Source organism: Lynx canadensis, chromosome C2, assembly GCF_007474595.2.
Source record: "Lynx canadensis isolate LIC74 chromosome C2, mLynCan4.pri.v2, whole genome shotgun sequence".
NCBI lineage: Eukaryota > Metazoa > Chordata > Mammalia > Carnivora > Felidae > Lynx > Lynx canadensis.
Window position 1 is genome coordinate 45,668,435 of NC_044311.2, and position 19,379 is coordinate 45,687,813.

The following is a 19,379-nucleotide window of genomic DNA, read 5'->3' on the forward strand; positions in this document are numbered from 1 at the left end:
CTTTGAAATGATCATTGAAAATTGACCTTTATTGTTTTTTTCTTGAGAAAGAGCTTAACCAGTTTACAAACTAGTATCAAAATATTTTCACTTTCCCAATAAAGCATTTTATTGAAATTAAAAGATTCTCTGAAAGTGATCCAAAAAATAAGATTATTCTATGAAGTTCAAGGTAAATGTGTGAAATTTATGGGTGCGTTCAGAGTTCACCCAACGCCTTGAAGATCTGGTTTGTGTGTCAGTATAGAATGCAAAGGTACAGAGTGAATCCTGGTCTTCCATATGAATGTGGGACAATTTCTAGGATTTTGTTTCTGTTTGTTTCTGGGTGCCTGTCTCCCTGAAATTGCTTTAAGGCTTATTATTTTAGTAGAAACCTAGGACAAGAGGTTGAGAGTCTGCCTTTCTCCATGTTGAGGCTACGTTCGGACCGGTTCTGTGTTGAGCCTGTTGAAATTCATATGTACCTTGGTCTGATGCAGTGCTGCCCTAGGCCACCAGGTGAGGACTGTGAATTTATATTCTCAGCCAGCATCGTCTCTTGGCTGAGTAAATATGAGGTCTCACATATAAACATTGGTCTGCATATGCAGTATTTTGCCCTTGATGCTGTTGATAATAAATAAATAAATACATTTAAAAAACTCTCTGAATGCATAGTTGTCCCCCTCTCCCCAATGGTTAACTACAAGTACTTTTTTTTTTTTTCTTTTATTCCCCGTGTGGTACAATGTGAAATTTTTCAACCTTTTAATAAGGAGTCCTTTTACTGGAAAAGAGTAGCTCTGCTGCCAGTGCCCAGAATGTAGGCATAAGAATGAGACCCTGATTAATGGTTGGGTGTGCCCCTAAGGTTTTGGGGTTTTAGTTGTCTCACCTTGCACATAGACAAAGTAGCAGCTGATGCTTCTATTATAAATCATTGACGAGGTGTAGCAGAAGAAGCTTAAATCTCAGTAAGAACCATTGTTAGAATTTTGTTACCTTCTTATTTAGAAAAATCTTTGAAGAGGTTCAAGGCTAGTGCAAGAGGAAGCTATTTGTGTCCCATACAGCTTCTGGCATGGGGATTGTAGAGGCATGCTTTCCAAAATCTGGACTCTCTCCCTTCTACTTTTTTCTGATTAGATTTGGCAAAGGCCTTCAGAGCAAAGTGTCATAGAAGTTTGTTGTTTGAGTTCATGTAACACACATTACTTCTTGTTCTGTGTCTCTTCTTGCTGCCTAATGCCATTAAGTATCCATGTCCTAACCCATTTTCCCCATTTGGGGTCTGCAGACATTCTCAGGTCAGAGAGAATATTTTTTCTTTGAAAGAGGTGTGTTGGTGCATGAGCAGAGTTTGAGAAATACTGGCTAAACAATAATAAACACTCTAGAATTTGAAATTGACTTTTAACTCATTGTTTAAATTCTTGCCATTGACTTTCACGCTTTTCAGAAACTTTAGGAAGTAAACTACCAGCGTGCATATTTTGGTTGTGATGCTTTGGGCTTTTACTCCCTTTCCCTTAGGGGACCTAAAGTTTTCTGTCAGTAAACCTTAAACACAGCTTCTGTTTTGGCTGTTTGCATCCTGATGTAATTGAGTATACGGTGGCCTTGGTGTTTTTATTTGTTTTGGGTCTGTGAGAAGCGAAAGAGTGAAAGAGAAAGCTTTATGCACTAGTTTCTTTATATACATACACATATACCTATACCTATACCTATACGTGTGTGTGTATGTGTGTGTGTGTGTGTGTGTGTGTGTGTGTGTGTGTGTGTATTGCTTTGTATTTGCACCTTTGTAGTAGGGCAAGGGAGATGTGGTAGAGAATTCGGACCAGCCTTTTTTGGATGTATAGTTTCCTCCTCCTGATGGTGACTGCAGCACTGATGCTGGGCATGGGAGCCCTGGTTTTCTAGAAGCCACAAACTCCAAATCTTTATGTCAGTGGTTCTCTTTATGTGTGGTCCCTGGATTTGCATACTTCATTCATATGTTGTTAGAAATTCAGATTTTCAGGCCCCACCCCAGGCCTACTGAATTGGAAATTCTGGGGATGAGGCCCAGGAAGCTGTGTTAAAACCCGTGGTATTCTGATGTACGCAAATATTTCAGAACCACCTCAAGGCCAGGTCTTTTTAGCTTCCTAAATAGACATTTTGTACACTTGAGTGCTTCCTGGAGCTTTAGGTTACCACTTTCCTGAACCAGAAATAGGACAAAAACAGAAGTAATACTAATTGCTGACCATTTCATATAGTATGGTGGTCAGAAACCATGGATTCTTTGGAGTTGTTTACCACTGTATGATCTTGGGCTAGTTAACCTCTCTGCTTTATTTCCTTCAACTGGGATGTGGAGATAAGAGTGGAAACTATTATTATCTCTCTCTTACAGTTGAGGAAACTGAGGGGCAGGAACAGTTGCAAAGGTTGCTTAGAGCCACTCTTACAGGAGCTGGAGGTTCAAATTTGGACAGTGCGATCGCAGACTCTGGGCTCTCACCTACTGCTCTCTTGTATGTATTTCCATTTAGCCTTCCTCCCATAGCATCATCTCCACCTGTAGCCACATCTCCCAGCGCTAGGAAGGTGCGTAGAGAGCTGGAAGAGGACAGCCCCTTGTGATGTCGCAGCAGGGGCTGGGCTCTTGCTGACCCTTGACAATGTGAAGCTCAGTGTTTCCTAAACCTAGAGCCTCCAAGTCCTCTTTGCAGAAGCAGGCCTCTAAAGGGTAAAGTCAGCCCTTCTCTGTCTTTGGTCCCCAATGGAAGGGTTGTGGAACCCGGTGGGGGCAGTGTTGGTTGTTACTACCGTTGGAGAGCTATGACCATTTAGTGGGCAGGGCCAGGTGTGCTAGATATCCTTAATGTGGACAGTGAGGCTTAAGGGACAGTTGCATCCCACTGGGCTGTCAGATGTGCTACTGGACCATCTAAATCTTGTTATTTTTCCCCCCTCTCTATTCCAGGTGGGACTCTGTTTACATATGATCTCAAAGTATTTTTTTTTGCATGATTTTAATATACATTTAATATACCCTGAGTTTCTGAGGAATATAACATTGCATTTTAATAAATTTGGGAATTCTGTTTTATTAGTTTGAAACTTTACCAAGAGTTTTCACTTCTTCTGAAAAGTTGTATCATGCTGTTCCTGACCATTTGAAATGACAATAGAACATGTGTGATATCTGCATTTGTATTTACTGCATTGTAGGGATTCTAGGGATAGGAACAAATACAACAATTTATTCATGACTCCTAGGGCCTCATTTCTCAAAGTTTAAGGTGCCCATGAATTACCTGGGAATTTGTTGCAATACAGATTGTGATGGGGGATTTGCATTTGCATTGTGATTGAGATTTCACGTTTATTTATTTATTTTTATTTTTTTGTGTATTTTGAGAGAGAGTGTACGTGTGCAAACAGGGAGGGGCAGAGGGGCAGGGAGAGAGAGAGGGAGGCCCAATCGGGCTCCAAGCTGTCAGAGCTGTCGGAGCGAGCCTGATGTGGGGCTCAAACCCACAAACTCAGATCAAGACCTGAGCCTAAACCAACAGTTGGATGCTTAACTGACTGAGCCACCCAGGCACCCCGAGATTTTGCATTTCTAACAAGCCCTAGCTGATGGCACTCCTGCTGGCTTCTGGCCAGTGGACCTTGCTTTGAGTAGTGAAGGTCTTGTGTTGTATACGTGTGCATATTCAAATACCTATGTTATCATAACTTACTTAAAAATTCTTTTTAGAATGAGGGCATTATATTGATTTGTTAAAAAATATATATACTGGTACCGGATAGTTATTGTTTATGAATTTCATTTCAGATTCAGAAAAAGGGTGTTATAAAATAATTCTTTTTCGGGATGGTGCAGTGAGTTTGATGCATGAGAGCCACTGCTCTGGGTGATGAGGTAGATCTATCATAAATACAAATAGAATTATGGGCCCCAAAGTGAAAGAATAGTGATTCAGAATATACTCATTAAGTTAATTGTTCAAATCAGGTTGTCATTCATTTATTCTTTCTTTTTTTTTTTTTTTTTAAGAGACATGTACCCTCAGAATTGATTCCTTTTTTAAAGTTTGTTTATTTTGAGAGAGAGGGAGCACATGCAGGAGGGGCAGAGAGAGAAGAAGAGAGAAAGAATTCCACACAGGTCCCCACTGTCAGCATGAGGAGCCTGATGCAGGGCTCGAGCCCACAAACCCAGGAGATCATGATCTGAGTGGAGTTCAGAAGTCGCTCAACCAGCTGAGCCACCCCGAGGCCCCTTTCCTTTTCTTTTTCTTCTTTAAAGTAGGCTCCATGCCTAGCATGGGGCTTGAACTAACGACCCTGAGATAAAAAGTCAGTCTACTGACTGAATCAGCCAGGTGCCCCTCACTTACTTACTGTTTCAACAAATATTTATTGAATTCCTATGTGTGCTCTCTGTGCCAGGCACTGCTCTATGTGCTTGACATGTCTCTGTGAACAAAATAAAGACTCTTGGTCTCAGGGACCTTCCTGGTGGTGGGGGAGACAGACAGTACACACTGTAAGTAAATTACAGGACATTTTAAGTGGTGAGTGCTATGGATTGTTGGCTGATTAGGAATGCTGGGGATGAAGAGGACAGGGTGAGCAGTTCCAATTTTAAATAGGGTCATCCGATTCCTGGTTGAGAATATAAAAATTTGAGCAAAGCCGTAGGTGGTTATAGAGTTGACCGTGTGGATACCAGGGAAAGCCATGCAGGCTGAGGGAACAGACAGCACAGTGGCCCTGAGGCTAGAGGCCATCCAGCAGGCCTGCTTGAAGAGCTGCAAGAAGACCAGTGTGGTTGGAGTCGAGTCAGCTAAGGCAAGTGTGGTGAGGAATGAGGTCAGAAAGGGAATAGCATTAGGGACTTGTGGGACATCGTAGGGTCTTTGCTTATACCCAGAGTTGGGGAGTTAATGCGGCTTTTGAGCAGGAGTAACATAGTCTTCCTGAAGTTTTAAAAAGCTCCCTGTGGCTGCTGTGTTGAAAAAGGCTTCCAGGGGGCAGTCGTAGAAGCAAGGAGACCAGTTAGGAGCCATTGGTATGTCCAAGCATGAGATTAATGGGGGCCCTGACTCGGAGAGGACATTGGTAGTGATGAAGGTTCTGGAAGTGTTTTTGTGCCACTTGGAATACAAGATAAAATGTTCTCAGAACTCAAGGCTTCCAGCAGTACCTGTGTGGATCTTAGTGTGAGGAAAATCTGATGCGGTTGACCAACAAGTAACCACGGTTCCATGTTCTTTTTCTTCTGAGGAGTGTGTGTACGTGTGCACGCATGCGTATGTTTGCAGAACCTATCTCTCCAGGCTAGCAGTTAGCAGTCAAGTACGGTGAGCAGCTGAGTCTGTGTACCTTTAGAATAGAATGCGAAGCGGCCTTAAATGGAACTAACTGGTCCTGAAAGCCTCACACATTTCTTCTTGATTAAGCCAGATGTGTTTCTAGTAAAAACATATGCTGTTACTCAATTAATGTTTCTTGTAATACTCTGATGGTAAATCAAAGATAAAAATTCATTTTTCTCATCCCATTTCCTTTCTGACCCCATTTGTCCCCCTTCTTTCATAGACTCTGAGACCATAGAAATTTTGTTAGTGCACTCGCTTTAAGTTGACTGACGCCTTTCTGACTTATAATATGCATTATGTAGTTTTGCCCTAGATTTTCAAATAATTAGTTTGAACAAATGGGAGCAGTTTGAGACTCAGTGTTGATAGGTGTATGCAACTCATTTTCTGTGCAGGTCACGATTTCAGTGACCTTCGTGCTTGGAGGAGACCTGATTATCATAGAGCTAAACTTCCTGTAGTGGGGTCTTTTGAAAGCTTGCCAAAACAGTGGCTTGCCAAGATGTTAGGTAGAGTATATACACAATTAAGTAAAGTTCCATGGCATGTCTCCAGGGGACCTCGGCTCTCAGCCAGGCTGACCTTTCAGGTGCTTATATGTCATAAACTATTTTGTCCTAAGGCTTTCTGCTTCATCACAGCAGTGACTTTGATCAGTTTTTTTTTTTTTTTTTCATTTTCTACTTGCAGCAATTATGGAGTATATGTTAAGTATATGTTCTCATTTTTGTGCTATGGCTAGCATTACCCCAACAGTTAACTAAGAACTTTTCTTCGTTTAGAGTGAGGGGAAGAGAAGGTAGCTTCATTTACTCAACTTTTCCCCTTTACTCTTTCAAGTCTATATTTTAGGAACTCTGATTTAGTTCCATAGCTCAATGATTTGGGCTGGATAAGGTGGTGGTTGTATTCTTCTCCTCCTTCTCTCTCTCTCTCTCTCTCTCTCTCTCTTTTTTTTTTTTTAAAGCCTTGGGCTATTTCTGATGTGACCTTGGGAAGAATATTTTTCCTATATCCAGTAGGAGATGTTTTTAAGGAGAGTATGAGTTGTAGCTACATATTTTTAGACAACATTTTCATATGGCATTAGTACTTTGGTGGCATGGAGTCGTGGAGATTTCTCTTCCTAGCCTTGGGTTGAGGAGACAGCATTTCAGTGCTGGCTCTGTCCAGTTACTGTGCTAGCTTAGGGAGCCTCATTCTTCTTGTTTATAAATGGGCCTGAAGATCCTTACTTACCGTTTACCTTAGAATTGGTAAATATCATCAAGTGAGCCAACATGTACGGAAGAATTTTGCAAGCCCTAAACTTCCTTCACATGTTGCTGGTCATGGTGTTGTGTTTATTATAAAGCTTGTGCCTATGAACCCTTTATTTCTGTCTTTAACTTGCTATGGGGTCTTAGGTAAGTGGAGTGAGCCATTTTTCTTGAACATAAAATAGAGATGTGCATAGGGGCTGGCAGGGAAGGGAGAGCCCAACTATAGGGTCTCTAGAAACAATTCCAGTATACAGATTCTGGGATTTTATGTTTTCTGCATGTGGGGAGGGTTTTTGCTCATTTTTTTCTTTTCCTAACTTGTTAGTTAAAACATTTTAAACTTACAGAATAATTAAGAGAAGAGTGTCATGAACACCCACGTACCCTCTACCTAAAGTTAACAGTTGTTAATATTTTGCCACATTTACTTCATCATTCTCTGTATGTTTGTGTACTGGTTTTAAACTTTGAATTTCTGCTCTCTCTTTGATGTGTGTTCAACAGTTCTCTTTTCCAGAGTATAGTGTAGTCGGTCATTAGGCTGCAGTGGATCGGGTTAAGTTGGAGTTTTTATGTCCTTCTGATTAATTGATACTTTTTCTTGACCAGGATGAACTTACTGCTGTGAATGTGAAACAAGGTTTCAACAATCAGCCAGCCTTTACTGGAGATGAACATGGCTCAGCCAGAAATATTGTAATTAACCCATCAAAGGTAATGCAAATTGTCTATTTCCTAAACCTTCTGAAAAAGTGTGTGTGACACTCGTGATAGTTAATGTTGATTAATTAGTGTTATTTAAACCACAATCCATATTCAGGATTCCCCAGGATATCTTGCATACTGTCCTGCTGTAGGACCCAGTTAGGAATCGTGCATTGCATTTGGTTGTCCTGTCCTTTCAGTCTATTGTAACCTGGTACAGGATTGCGCTCCACCTTTTCTCATGGTGGTGGTTTTTTGGGGGATTTCAGAGTTGCCATTTTAGAAGAGTGCTGTCCAGGGGCACCTGGGTGGCTCAGTGGGTTGAGCATCTGACTTCAGCTCAGGTCACGATCTCACTTTATGAGTTTGTGAGCACAGAGCCCATTTCAGAACCTCTGCCCCTCTCTCGGCCCCTTCCCCACTTACACTCTCTCAAAAATAAATAAAACATTAAAAAAAGATACATTTGTCTTATATTCTAGTCCTATATTTTGGATTTGTCTGATTGTTTTTCATGATAAGTTTCAGGTTAAATATTTTTGGTAAGAAGACTATATTGTATATCAGAAGTCATACAATGTCAGTTTGCCCATTACTGGTTGTACTGGGTTTGAGCACCAAAGGTGGTGTCTTCTCTTTATATTGTAAAAGTAGTTATCTTTTCCTTGTTGTAGACTCTTTCGGGTGATAGTTTGAGACCAAGTGAATATGCTGTTCTTCAATAAAATTTCATCGTGTGATTTTATCATCAGTTCATGATGCTTGCTGAATGATTCATTTTGCTGGCAGTTGCAAAATGCAGGTTTTCCAATTGTCTTTTCTCATACATTATTGCCATTCTTGTGTAAATGGACATCTCATTTTAGAATTTATTTTTATTTATTATTACTATTATTTTAATGTTTGTTTATTTTTGAGGGAGACAGAGAAGGGGACAGAGGATCCGAGGCAGACTCTGTGCTGACAGAGCTGTGGGGGCTCGAATTCATGAACCGTGAGATCACGACCCGAGCTGAAGTCGGACACTCAACCGACTGAGCCACCCAGGCACCCTGCTCTTTATTTTTTATTGTTTTATTTTATTTTTTTAAGTAGGTTCCACGCCCAACGTGGGGCTTCAACTCGCCACCCTGAGATTAAGAGAGAGCCTGCACTACCGACTGAGCCAGCCCGGAGCCCCAAACACTTCCATTTTTCTTCCCTCCCCTCCCCTCCCCTCCCCTCCCCTCCCCTCCCCTCCCCTCCCCTCCCCTCCCCTTTTTTATTTAAAAAAAAATTTTTTTTAACGTTTATTTATTTTTGAGACAGAGCACGAATGGGGGAGGGACAGAGAGAGAGGGAGACACAGAATCGGAAGCAGGCTCCAGGCTCTGAGCCATCAGCCCAGAGCCCGACACAGGGCTCGAACTCACTGACCGAGAGATTGTGACCTAAGCTGAAGTCGGACACTTAACTGACTGAGCCACCCAGGCGCCCCTCTTCTTCTTTCTTTCTTTCTTTCTTTCTTTCTTTCTTTCTTTCTTTCTTTCTTCCTTTCTTCCTTTCTTCCTTTCTTCCTTTCTTCCTTTCTTCCTTTCTTCCTTTCTTCCTTTCTTCCTTTCTTCCTTTCTTCCTTTCTTCCTTTCTTCTTCTTCCTTTCTTCCTTCCTTCCTTCCTTCCTTCTTCCTTCCTTTCTTCCTTCCTTTCTTCCTTCCTTTCTTCCTTCCTTTCTTCCTTCCTTTCTTCCTTCCTTTCTTCCTTCCTTTCTTCCTTTCTTTCTCCCGGAGCCCCAAACACACCCTTCCTTCCTTCCTTCCTTCCTTCCTTCCTTCCTTCCTTCCTTCCTTCCTTCTTTCCTTCTTTCCTTCTTTCCTTCTTTCCTTCTTTCCAAACATTTATTTATTTTTTTGGGACAGAGAGAGACAGAGCATGAACGGGGGAGGGGCAGAGAGAGAGGGAGACACAGAATCGGAAACAGGCTCCAGGCTCCGAGCCATCAGCCCAGAGCCCGACGCGGGGCTCGAACTCACGGACCGCCAGATCGTGACCTGGCTGAAGTCGGACGCTTAACAGACTGTGCCACCCAGGCGCCCCTTCCTTCTTTTTTAAAAGTAATCTCCACTCCCAACGTGGGGCTGTAACTCACAAAGATCAAGAGTTGCATTTCCCACCCACTGAGCCCATATTTTAGTATCACTTTGAACCTTGGACTCTTAATATTTGATGTGTCATCTTTTCTCATTTTGGTGTTTAAATTGTCTCTTACTTTGTGGGGGGAGAGCACCTTTAACCTGTTTCTTGGGTGCTTTTGACACCTCCATCATTCTTTGAGCATTTCCTCACTTTTGATATAATAATGTATTTTAGGTTCATGTTCTTTCTGTGCCCAGACCAGATCTGGATGCTTGGCATGCTGATTGCTACTAGAGTATCATAACGTGTTGGTCATTTCAGTGGACAGAGATGGGAAACAACACATAGATTTGTTTCTTCCCTTCTCTCCTTTTTCTTTCCTTCCTTGCATCCATCCACCAGTTCTCATGCAATATCACAGGGTTTTTCCTGTTTTATGTTCCATCTTTATCTCTCTCTTCTCCCAAAGTGAGAACCCTGGCTTTCAGTAAATTCAATGTATTTATTTACTCTGTCTTAAAATACACATAAAAAAGTTCTAGAATAGACTATACCAATGTTATTCCAACGACAAAGTTACTATGTAAAATTTATAATTTTCCTGTAATACTTTTTGTCCTTAGATTAATTTTCATTAAGGATATAGAGTCATTGTTGTCATAAAATTTTTCTTTTTTTTAATTTTAATTTTTATTTATTTTTTAACGTTTATTTATTTTAGAGACAGAGCATGAGCGGGGGAGGGTCAGAGAGAGAGGGAGACACAGAATCTGAAACAGGCTCCAGGCTCTGAGCTGTCAGCACAGAGCCTGACGCGGGGCTTGAACTCACGAACTGCGAGATCATGACCTGACCCGAAGTTGGATGCTTAACCGACTGAGCCACCCAGGCGCCCCTCTTTTTTTTAATTTTTAAATTTTTAAAAAATGTTTTTATTTGTTTTTGAGAGAGAGCGTGAGCAGGGGAGGGGCAGAGAGAGAGGGAGACACAGAATCTGAACCAGGCTCCAGGCTCTGAGCTCTCAGTACAGAGCCCGATATGGGTCTTGAACTCGTGAACTGTGAGATCGTGACCTGAGCTGAAGTTGGGCACTCAACCGCCTGAGCCATCCAGGTGCTCCCAAAATTTTTTGAATTAAAAATTTTTTTCTGTGTGGTTAACAATTACGTATATGGGTGGACTTATTTGTTTCTGTTTGTATTCTTTTAAAATTTGCTTTTTTTCATCCTTTTTGAGTTGTTTTTAGTTTCTGAATACTGAAATATTAAATTGAAAGCATCATACATAAAAATGAAAAGAATATATTTTCTTCTCCTTACCCAGAAATAACCATTGTTAGAGGTTTGTGTATCATTTAAGATCTCTTTGTTTGCACATGTACACACATGCACATGTAATCGACAGTTTGCTAATCAACTGAAATATTTAAACAGTGTGAAAGAGAACAGGCATTTTCTACAGATGATCGTGCCATCAACTGAACACAGTGTTTTTAGTTTTGTCTTTTTCCAATCTTCGTACACTTTTAACATCACAGCTACAATTATGTGTATACTGTAATTGGCATTTTTTAAAAATTGTGGTAAAATAAACAAAACTTGCCATTTTAACATTTTAAGATGTACAGTTCTTTGGCATTAAGTCACATTGTGGTATAACTGTCATCACCATCCACCTCCAGAATTTTTTTGTCTTCCTTATGTTTTTTAAAAAAGTAACATCATTTGGTATATATTTTTTCTTGAGGCCGGAAGTATTCATTTTAATAATTATTGATGGACAGATAACGAACAGGCCATCGTTTATGTTCTAGAATGACCTGAAACTGCTAGTATACAGCAGTTAGCCTGTTGCCAATTTCTTTTTTTTTCTTTTTTTAAACAGATCATTTATTTATTCATTTATTTAGAGTGAGCGCACAAGCAGGAAGGGGCAGAGAGAAGGAGAGACAGAATCCCAAGCAGGCTCTGTGCCATCAGAGGAGAGCCCTATGAGGGGCTCGAACTCACAAACTGTGAGATCATGACCTGAGCCGAGACCAAGAGACAGGTGCTTACCTGACTGCGCCACCCAGGCGCCCCAGCCTGTTGCCAATTTCTTAAGGTTATTTTTGAAGAGGTTGTAGTCATATTTGAACATGTAGCTTTTGTTCTTTAGGGTAAATTCCCAGAAGCATGTCACTTGGGTAGAAGGTGTATTAGTCTCTTAGGGCCATCATAACAAAGTACCACAAACTGGTGGCTTAAACAACAGAAATGTGATTTTCTGAGAATATTTATTTTCTCACAGTTGAGGGGTCTGGTAGTCAAGATCAGGGTGTCAGTAGGTCTGGGTTCTTGTGAGGCCTCTCTCCTTGGCTTGTGCAAGGCTGGCCTCTCACTGTGTCCTCACATGGGCTTTTCTCTGTGTGCATGTATTTCTGGTGTTTCTTCCTCTTATAAGGAAGCCAGTCCACTGGATTCGGCCCCACCATTAAGACTTCATTTGACCTTAACCGCTTTTAAAGGCCCTGTCTCCAAATGCAATCATACTGGGGATTAGGGCTTCCACATCTGAATTTTGGGGTAACACAATTCGGTCCGTAACAGAAAGTAAGTATGACTGCTGTGTGTCTCTTGATACGAACTGCCAAACTATTCTGCTGTATCAAGTTTTATGTCAATTTAAATAACTGAATAAATGGAAATAACATCCATTACAACTTCTGCTGCTGTCAACCCTTCCTGTGAGATTTACTCAAGGATTCAAACCTTCTAAAGGGAATTTGATCTTATAAATATGGAATACATGAACTATACTGTAGTCCCTAAACTTTTTTCCATTTTCTTATGAAATAAATTACTTTCAAAATAGCTTTGGGTGGATGGAAACAAGTTTTAAATTAAACTTTATCTCTCCTACCTTGTCTGATGGAGTGCAAATTGGTATAAAGCTTATGGAGGGCAATTTAACAAATGCTGATTAAAATTTCAGAATCATACAATCTGAATTCTGGAAATTTATCTGAAATCTGTAGCTGTACATGTGTGAAATGACAAATAGGAAAGATTGTTCATTTTAATGTGATCTATAATAGAGTTTGGAAAAAACACTCCAAGTGTCCATTAACAGGGGCTTGATTCAATAAAATGTGGTACCCCACACAGTGCATTATTTGTAAAGATAAATTAGAAATTCTCCATATATAGATAGATGTGGAAGACTTAGACGTGTACTAAAGCACATAAAGAGGTACATACATAAAAAAGAAAAAATAACGTATTTTTGTTGGTTCATGTGTATTCACCTGAAGCAACACCGGAAAGACCTATGAAACTAAGCAAAGTGGTTACTTGGAGGTAGGCATTGGGACTTGGGAATGAGGCTATTTGGTTTTTTAGGTTTGGAATAATGTGAATATAAAATTAAGTGCACGTTCATTTTGATTTTCTTTTTTCTCTTTTTAGGGAATTTTAACTTAATTTACAATATGCAGTTCACAGGGTTTAAGATGTAGACATAAGACATATAGTCACCTGTTCCATTGTTATTAAATACATAGTTATAAAACAGATCGCTGACTAGTTTTTAAAAACATTTTTATACATTTATTATGATTAAATACTCATACATAATTGCAAGTAAGAGACTTTTTAAATATGAAACAATCTGTGTATGTAGGTATTTTAAGTTCTTGGTGTGAAGACTAGATATTGATTGAGAAATTTAAAATTAAACAATTTGTTGCTATTGGTTGCTTGTATCTAGACAACTATTAATTGCTACATTTTCACTTTTAATATATTTTCTGTTGCAACATTCTGCAAACATTTACTTAAAACATACCATGAAGTTTTTTGTTAAAAAAAAAAAAAAAGGAAAGCTCAAATTTATTTTCCAATTCTTCTAAGTTTTTATTACCATATTATATCAACACACCAAAATAGACTTTTTTTTATTGTCCATAAATCACAAAGATCAAGGAATGGCAATTCACATTAAGAAAAAGCATACCAGCTGGGTGTCTGGGTGGCACAGTGGTTGAGTGTCGGATTCTGTGTTGGCTTAGGTTATGATCTCATGGTTGTGGGATCTAGCCCCGAGTGTGGAGCCTACTTAAGATTCTCTCTCTACCACCCGTCTCCCCCGCCCTTCCTCCTTCCATCCCTCCCTTCACCCCTCTCCCCTGCTCTCACACTGTTTCTTTTAAAAAAAATAAAAATAAAAAAAATTATTTTATTTTTTAGGAGCACAATATATATTCTTCTATTATTTTTTTTAAAAATATAATTTATTGTCAAATTGGTTTCCATACAACACCCAGTGCTCATTCCCAACAACACCCAGGGCACCTCCCTCCTCTGTGCCCATCACCCCCTTTCCCCTTAGTTTGTTAGTCCTTAAGAGTCTCTTATGGTTTGCCTCCCTCCCTCTCTGTAATTTTTCTTTTTGCCCTTCCCCTCCCTCGTGGTCTTCTGTAAAGTTTCTCAAGATCCACATATGAGTGTCTTTCTCTGCCTGGCTTATTTCACTTAGCATAACACCCTCTAGTTCCATCCATGTTGCTGCAAATGGCCAGATTTCATTCCATCTCAAAAATAAAAAAATTTAAAAAAGAAAAAGTGTAGATAAAGTTTACTAATTTTTACAACTGTGTTCCAGCCTGTAGACTAATTATTGACTCATGAGCCTTAACCAAGGCTGTGACTCTTATTTTGTTTCAGCAGGGTAGGTATTTTATTGTAATCATGGTTACCACTGTCTGCTAACCTTACTAGAGATATTTACTATAAATTGTGCTTGTATCTTATTAAAGAACTCCCAGGGAATGAAATATGATTCTTGGAAATTCCAACAAGTCTTAGGTGGATTCACTTGATTTTTAGGTATTCATCCCTTTCCTTCTTGTGCCTTTCTTCTTATGTCCTCTTTTAGTTCGGTTACTACGAAATGCCACAGTCGTTCACAGAAGCTCCCTTTGCTACTTTATTCCATTCAGAGCAGGTAACAGTAGCTTTCTCTTGAAATACTTGTACTCCTGAAATTGGCGGCCCAGTCAAAAATGTTGAATACTTAATTTAATCGAACCTTTTGTAATTTTCCACTTAAACAAATTTTTCTTGTCTCGTTTTTAGAAAGCACTGAGTGTAAATACAGAGTTTCCTTTCCAAAAATATATGCTATTAAGATGAAACAAGAAAAAGAATGATTACTGTGTGATTACCAGGCTTTCTGCTTTTGTCTGCAACACCTCTCAGGAAAAATATTCTCTTCCAAATTTGTGTGTAGTATGAAAAAGAAGTACAGCTGAAGATTAAAGCAGAACCCATTGTCTTGAAATTTATTCAGGATGTAATTAATTTCATCTTATCAGAGATTCTCAAAGGCTCTTCTTTTTTCCTTGAACCACTTGTTAATAGTGGAACAAAGGTGCTGTGGGAGTTTTTGCATCATGTTAGTATAAGGAAATCACATTTTAAATTGCCATTTTATTTTCTGACGGCTGTTTGAAGATACTCTCGTAAAACAAAAGTAAAATACGAATATACATTACCAACATACTTGTTTATTGTCCTCAAACTTTTTCTTTTTTTCTCGTTTCCACAGATTGCAGCTTATTTCAGCAGCATATTAGCTGAGAAACTAAAGCTTAACACTTTCCAGGACACCGGAAAGAAGAAACCACAAGTTAATGCTAAAGATAATTACTGGCTGGTTACTGCTCGATCCCAGAGTGCAATTCATAGTTGGTTCTCTGACTTAGCAGGAAATAAACCACTTGCTATTTTGGCAAAAAAGGTATTAAGTCTTGCTAATGTTACTTTAATTGTGGTCTTCTAGAAATGACGATGTTCGAGCTAACGTTCAAGTACATACTTGTTTCCCCCTGTTCCTTTCAAAACCCAAAGCCTCACTGGCAGGTGCTGCACATATGCTCTTTGCCCCTTTGTTGTGATGGCACCTGGTGCCTAGGACGTCTTGACCTAAATGTTCCACACAGGAAGCAATTTATGTGGACTTTAGGTAGACAAGTTTTTATTTTTATTTTTTTTAATTTTTTAAATTTTTTTAAATGTTTATTTTTGAGACAGAGAGAGACAGAGCATGAATGGGGGAGGGACAGAGAGAGAGGGAGACACAGAATCAGAAGCAGGCTCCAGGCTCCGAGCCATCAGCCCAGAGCCCAACGCGGGGCTCGAACTCACAGACAGTGAGATCGTGACCTGAGCTGAAGTCGGACGCTTAACCGACTGCACCACCCATGTGCCCCAAAGACAACTTTTTTTATTTATTTATTTTTTAAAATTTTTTTTTCCACGTTTTTATTTATTTTTGGGACAGAGAGAGACAGAGCATGAACGGGGGAGGGACAGAGAGAGAGGGAGACACAGAATCAGAAGCAGGCTCCAGGCTCCGAGCCATCAGCCCAGAGCCCGACGCGGGGCTCGAACTCACGGACCGTGAGATCGTGACCTGAGCTGAAGTCGGACGCTTAACCGACTGCGCCACCCATGTGCCCCAAAGACTTCTTTCTTTCTTTCTTTCTTTCTTTCTTTCTTTCTTTCTTTCTTTCTTTCTTTCTTTCTTTCTTTCCTTCCTTCCTTCCTTCCTTCCTTCCTTCCTTCCTTCCTTCCTTCCTTCCTTCCTTCCTTCCTTCTCCACGTTTTTATTTATTTTTGGGACAGAGAGAGACAGAGCATGAACGGGGGAGGGACAGAGAGAGAGGGAGACACAGAATCGGAAGCGGGCTCCAGGCTCCGAGCCATCAGCCCAGAACCCGACACGGGGCTCGAACTCACGGACCGCGAGATCGTGACCTGAGCTGAAGTCGGACGCTCAACCGACTGAGCCACCCAGGCGCCCCGGTAGACAAGTTTTTAAAATCGAGAACAGACCATAAGAGTTCATTAATTTCCAGTATTTTTTTTTTCTATTTTCTTAGGCCAGGATGTCCGAAATCGGTTACACAGAAATTCTTGCTTTGATGTTATTTCCTTGTCTTGAAAAGTACCAATCCAAATTCTTTAAGCTGTCTCCTTCCTAATAAGTACAGTAGTGATTCTGTGCGTGCTTGAAAAACTTCTTTGAAAAAATTTTAGAGCAGAACGGACAGGTTTATTTATAGCTTCTACCTTTTTGGGGGACGGGATGTGGAAAGCGAGGCTTCTTTTAAAATCTTTGCCTTTGATCATTTTTCCTCAAGTGGGAAATAATACAGATTCAACAATCTCATCCTATCAAATCCTATCAAATGTCTTTGGAAATTTAGAGGAGAGCTCTACCCTACCTCTTCGTCTTGATCTCTGGCTTCTGGCACACTTTCCAAGTAACCCATGTGTCTTCCTCAACTTGCCTGAAACCCTTTAGTCTTAGGGGTGTCTATTTTCTGTCCTTGATAGTGAGTGTTCGTTACCTGGTGTGGCGCAGGCCTGGTTTAGAGAAGAGCTCCTTTTTGTATTTGCTTGCTTATTTTCTAAAGCAACTCTTTGAAAATAGTGCCTATCACTACCATTGGCTTTCTTAACCTCGTGCCTCCGTAGTATTGTGTTGCCTTTCACGTATTTTCGTGATTCAGAGCAACTGAAATCCTTGAAAAGCACAGCAGTCCACATAATCGCCCCTTGCTACTCAGGTTATGCCTGTCTCATCACCGGCTGAACCGTGTGGCATTTCTTGTCCAGTAGTGAACATTTACCATGTGGGTACACTATGACCTGTAAATTGGATCTGAAGGCCCCCTAAGTCAAAGGACAGCCTTTGTGATGGCTTTCTACCAATAGTTCATACCCTCCGTGTTGGGTCGTACCTTCAATTTCCATGTAGCCAGCCTGACATCTTTCTTTTTAGGTTTTCCTTTTTAAATACGTTTTTAGAATCCCATTTTTTGGACATTTCCTGAAAGCAAATAATGGTGAGGAATTGATGCCCTTGCTTGAGGGGCGTGTGTAGGTAGTGGTTTCTCATCTTTGAGGAGGGAGATGAATTACAGTGCAGTATATTAGCCAGTGTTCTTCTCTCTTTATTAGGAGCTGCCTCTGGCCAAGTCAGGTGTTCCTCAGGTAAGCCCTGACATTAATTCTTTGTGAAGATAAACTTGTTGTCTTTATAAAACCATTAACTATGCCTTCAAGTATTCATTTCTTGGGCATTTGAGGAGCCCCTCCCTATTCCTCCCTTCCTGAGCCTTTCATCCTCTTAAAAAGGCAAAAGCTCTTTCAGAACTGGGTGAAAGATTTCATTCTTTACATGCTCTTCATAGTAGAAAGTTCAAATACTTCTTTAATTTCTGGTATTTATTTCTGAGATGATTTAATGCAGAAGACCTTAATTTTCCTGCTAAGATCTTGGGTCCTCTTCCAGCTGTGTACTCGAGTTCAAAATAGTTTCCTATATGGGATCAATCAAGTTTCTGAACCTAGTTTTCTGTTATGGTACAACTCCACAGATCTCCCATGTATTCAGCCACAGAGAGGTAAAAAAATGGCCTATAAAGGGACTTTTAACTCCACCATGGTCATAGTTAGATGTGGAAAAAGAGACCTATGGCCTCTAGGGATATCCTTCTGGCTCTTAAACAGTTCACTAGGTATGGCTTCTTCACTTCAGGTGACATTGATTACTGTGGTCTATGTGATTTCCATTTGCCTCCACCTCTGCTTAGTGAACAGAGGGTGTTGACAGTGACCTTTATCTAAGGGGAAAGGCAATACACGGTGGTACAGCCTTTCTTTCCATGGATGAAAAACCATCACATGCTAGGTGTCTTAGTTTTCTGTTAGTACTTAGATGCAGCTCTAGCTTGATTTAGAAATGAAACAGCTGCCCAGTATTTGCCTAGGTTCAGCTACAGGTTGTAGTTAGATGGTTTCTTTGCTGAAGATGCAATCCATGCCTGTGAGGAAGTCAATCACTGTAAACATAATTTCCTTCCTGAGTTGGCCCAAACTATGAATTTGACAAAGCCATCAATATGTGTCTTCTTCCTTAATTAAATAACCTTCACATACATTCTTCTGAATTTTAATTCCTTTTATTTGAGCTAACCATTTCTTACAGGGTTCTGCCAGTAGGGGCACTGAACTGGAGGTATGCCCTGGCTTGTTCATGTTGAAGACCTGTGAGTTAGCTTTGTTTGCTATTTCATCTGAACATTTAACGTGTTCAAATTTTTATTTTCCTTCTGTCAGTTATTCAAAGGAAATCCTTTAGGCATCTGTAAAAGATGCTATTAGTAATGTTTCTTTGGGGATGGTACATTCACTTTTTTGCATTTGCCTAATTTTTAGACCTTGATCTTGTAATTTTTTGGTACATCTGACTGAGAGGCAACTTGGCCTTGGCAACTAAAATTTAACTCCCTCAGACTATATGTTCCAATGAAAGGCAGCAGCTCAAGTCTTGCATGGAGTGTATAAGCCTGTGCTTTTCTTGTCCTTGGCTTAAACAGTAGTCTGTAAACCCATAGTCTTGTGCTCCATGAACAACGTGTCTTATAAATGAAATTTTCAGGAAATTTTCATGTTAAAGCGTGTCACTGTGGTCTGCAGAGAAGGAAGCCTTCCAGCTTTGGCTTATAAGACTTTCATCTTTCTTTTAGGTATGTTTGTGCAGTGTAGCTGCCTCTGGCATGGGGGTTATGTTTAAAGTCAGCACCCAGGGCTGGAACTGTCCGTGATCAAAAGTCTGTTAAATTGCCCATCACATACAGTAACCGGGCAGCTGCATCTCAGTGTCCAACCGGGTGTTTCTTTGGTAAGAACCAGGTGTAACAGCTTGTTTTAAAGGGCTGTGTACAAAAAATACTTCCCTTTTAATCCTAGGCTCACACGTTGTACCAAGTGTGTGAACACTCAAATTTGTAACATATGAGTGATAGAAAATATCCACTGTCTAAAGGAGGATTTGACTAAGAGAAAAATGCCATGCTGTCAGAATCAGCTGGTTTGAAGTCTTGGTT

The 19,379-nt window shown here is 40.2% G+C and overlaps 1 protein-coding gene across 1 annotated transcript in view; it reads left to right on the top strand.

The window, feature by feature from the left end:
- MED12L (mediator complex subunit 12L) overlaps nt 1–19,379 on the top strand; it is a 338,860-nt gene that overhangs the window by 24,936 nt on the left and 294,545 nt on the right. Inside the window, 2 exon segments of the mRNA XM_030330501.1 lie at nt 7,235–7,339; nt 15,029–15,220. Of these exon segments, the coding sequence (XP_030186361.1) occupies nt 7,235–7,339; nt 15,029–15,220 (297 nt within the window).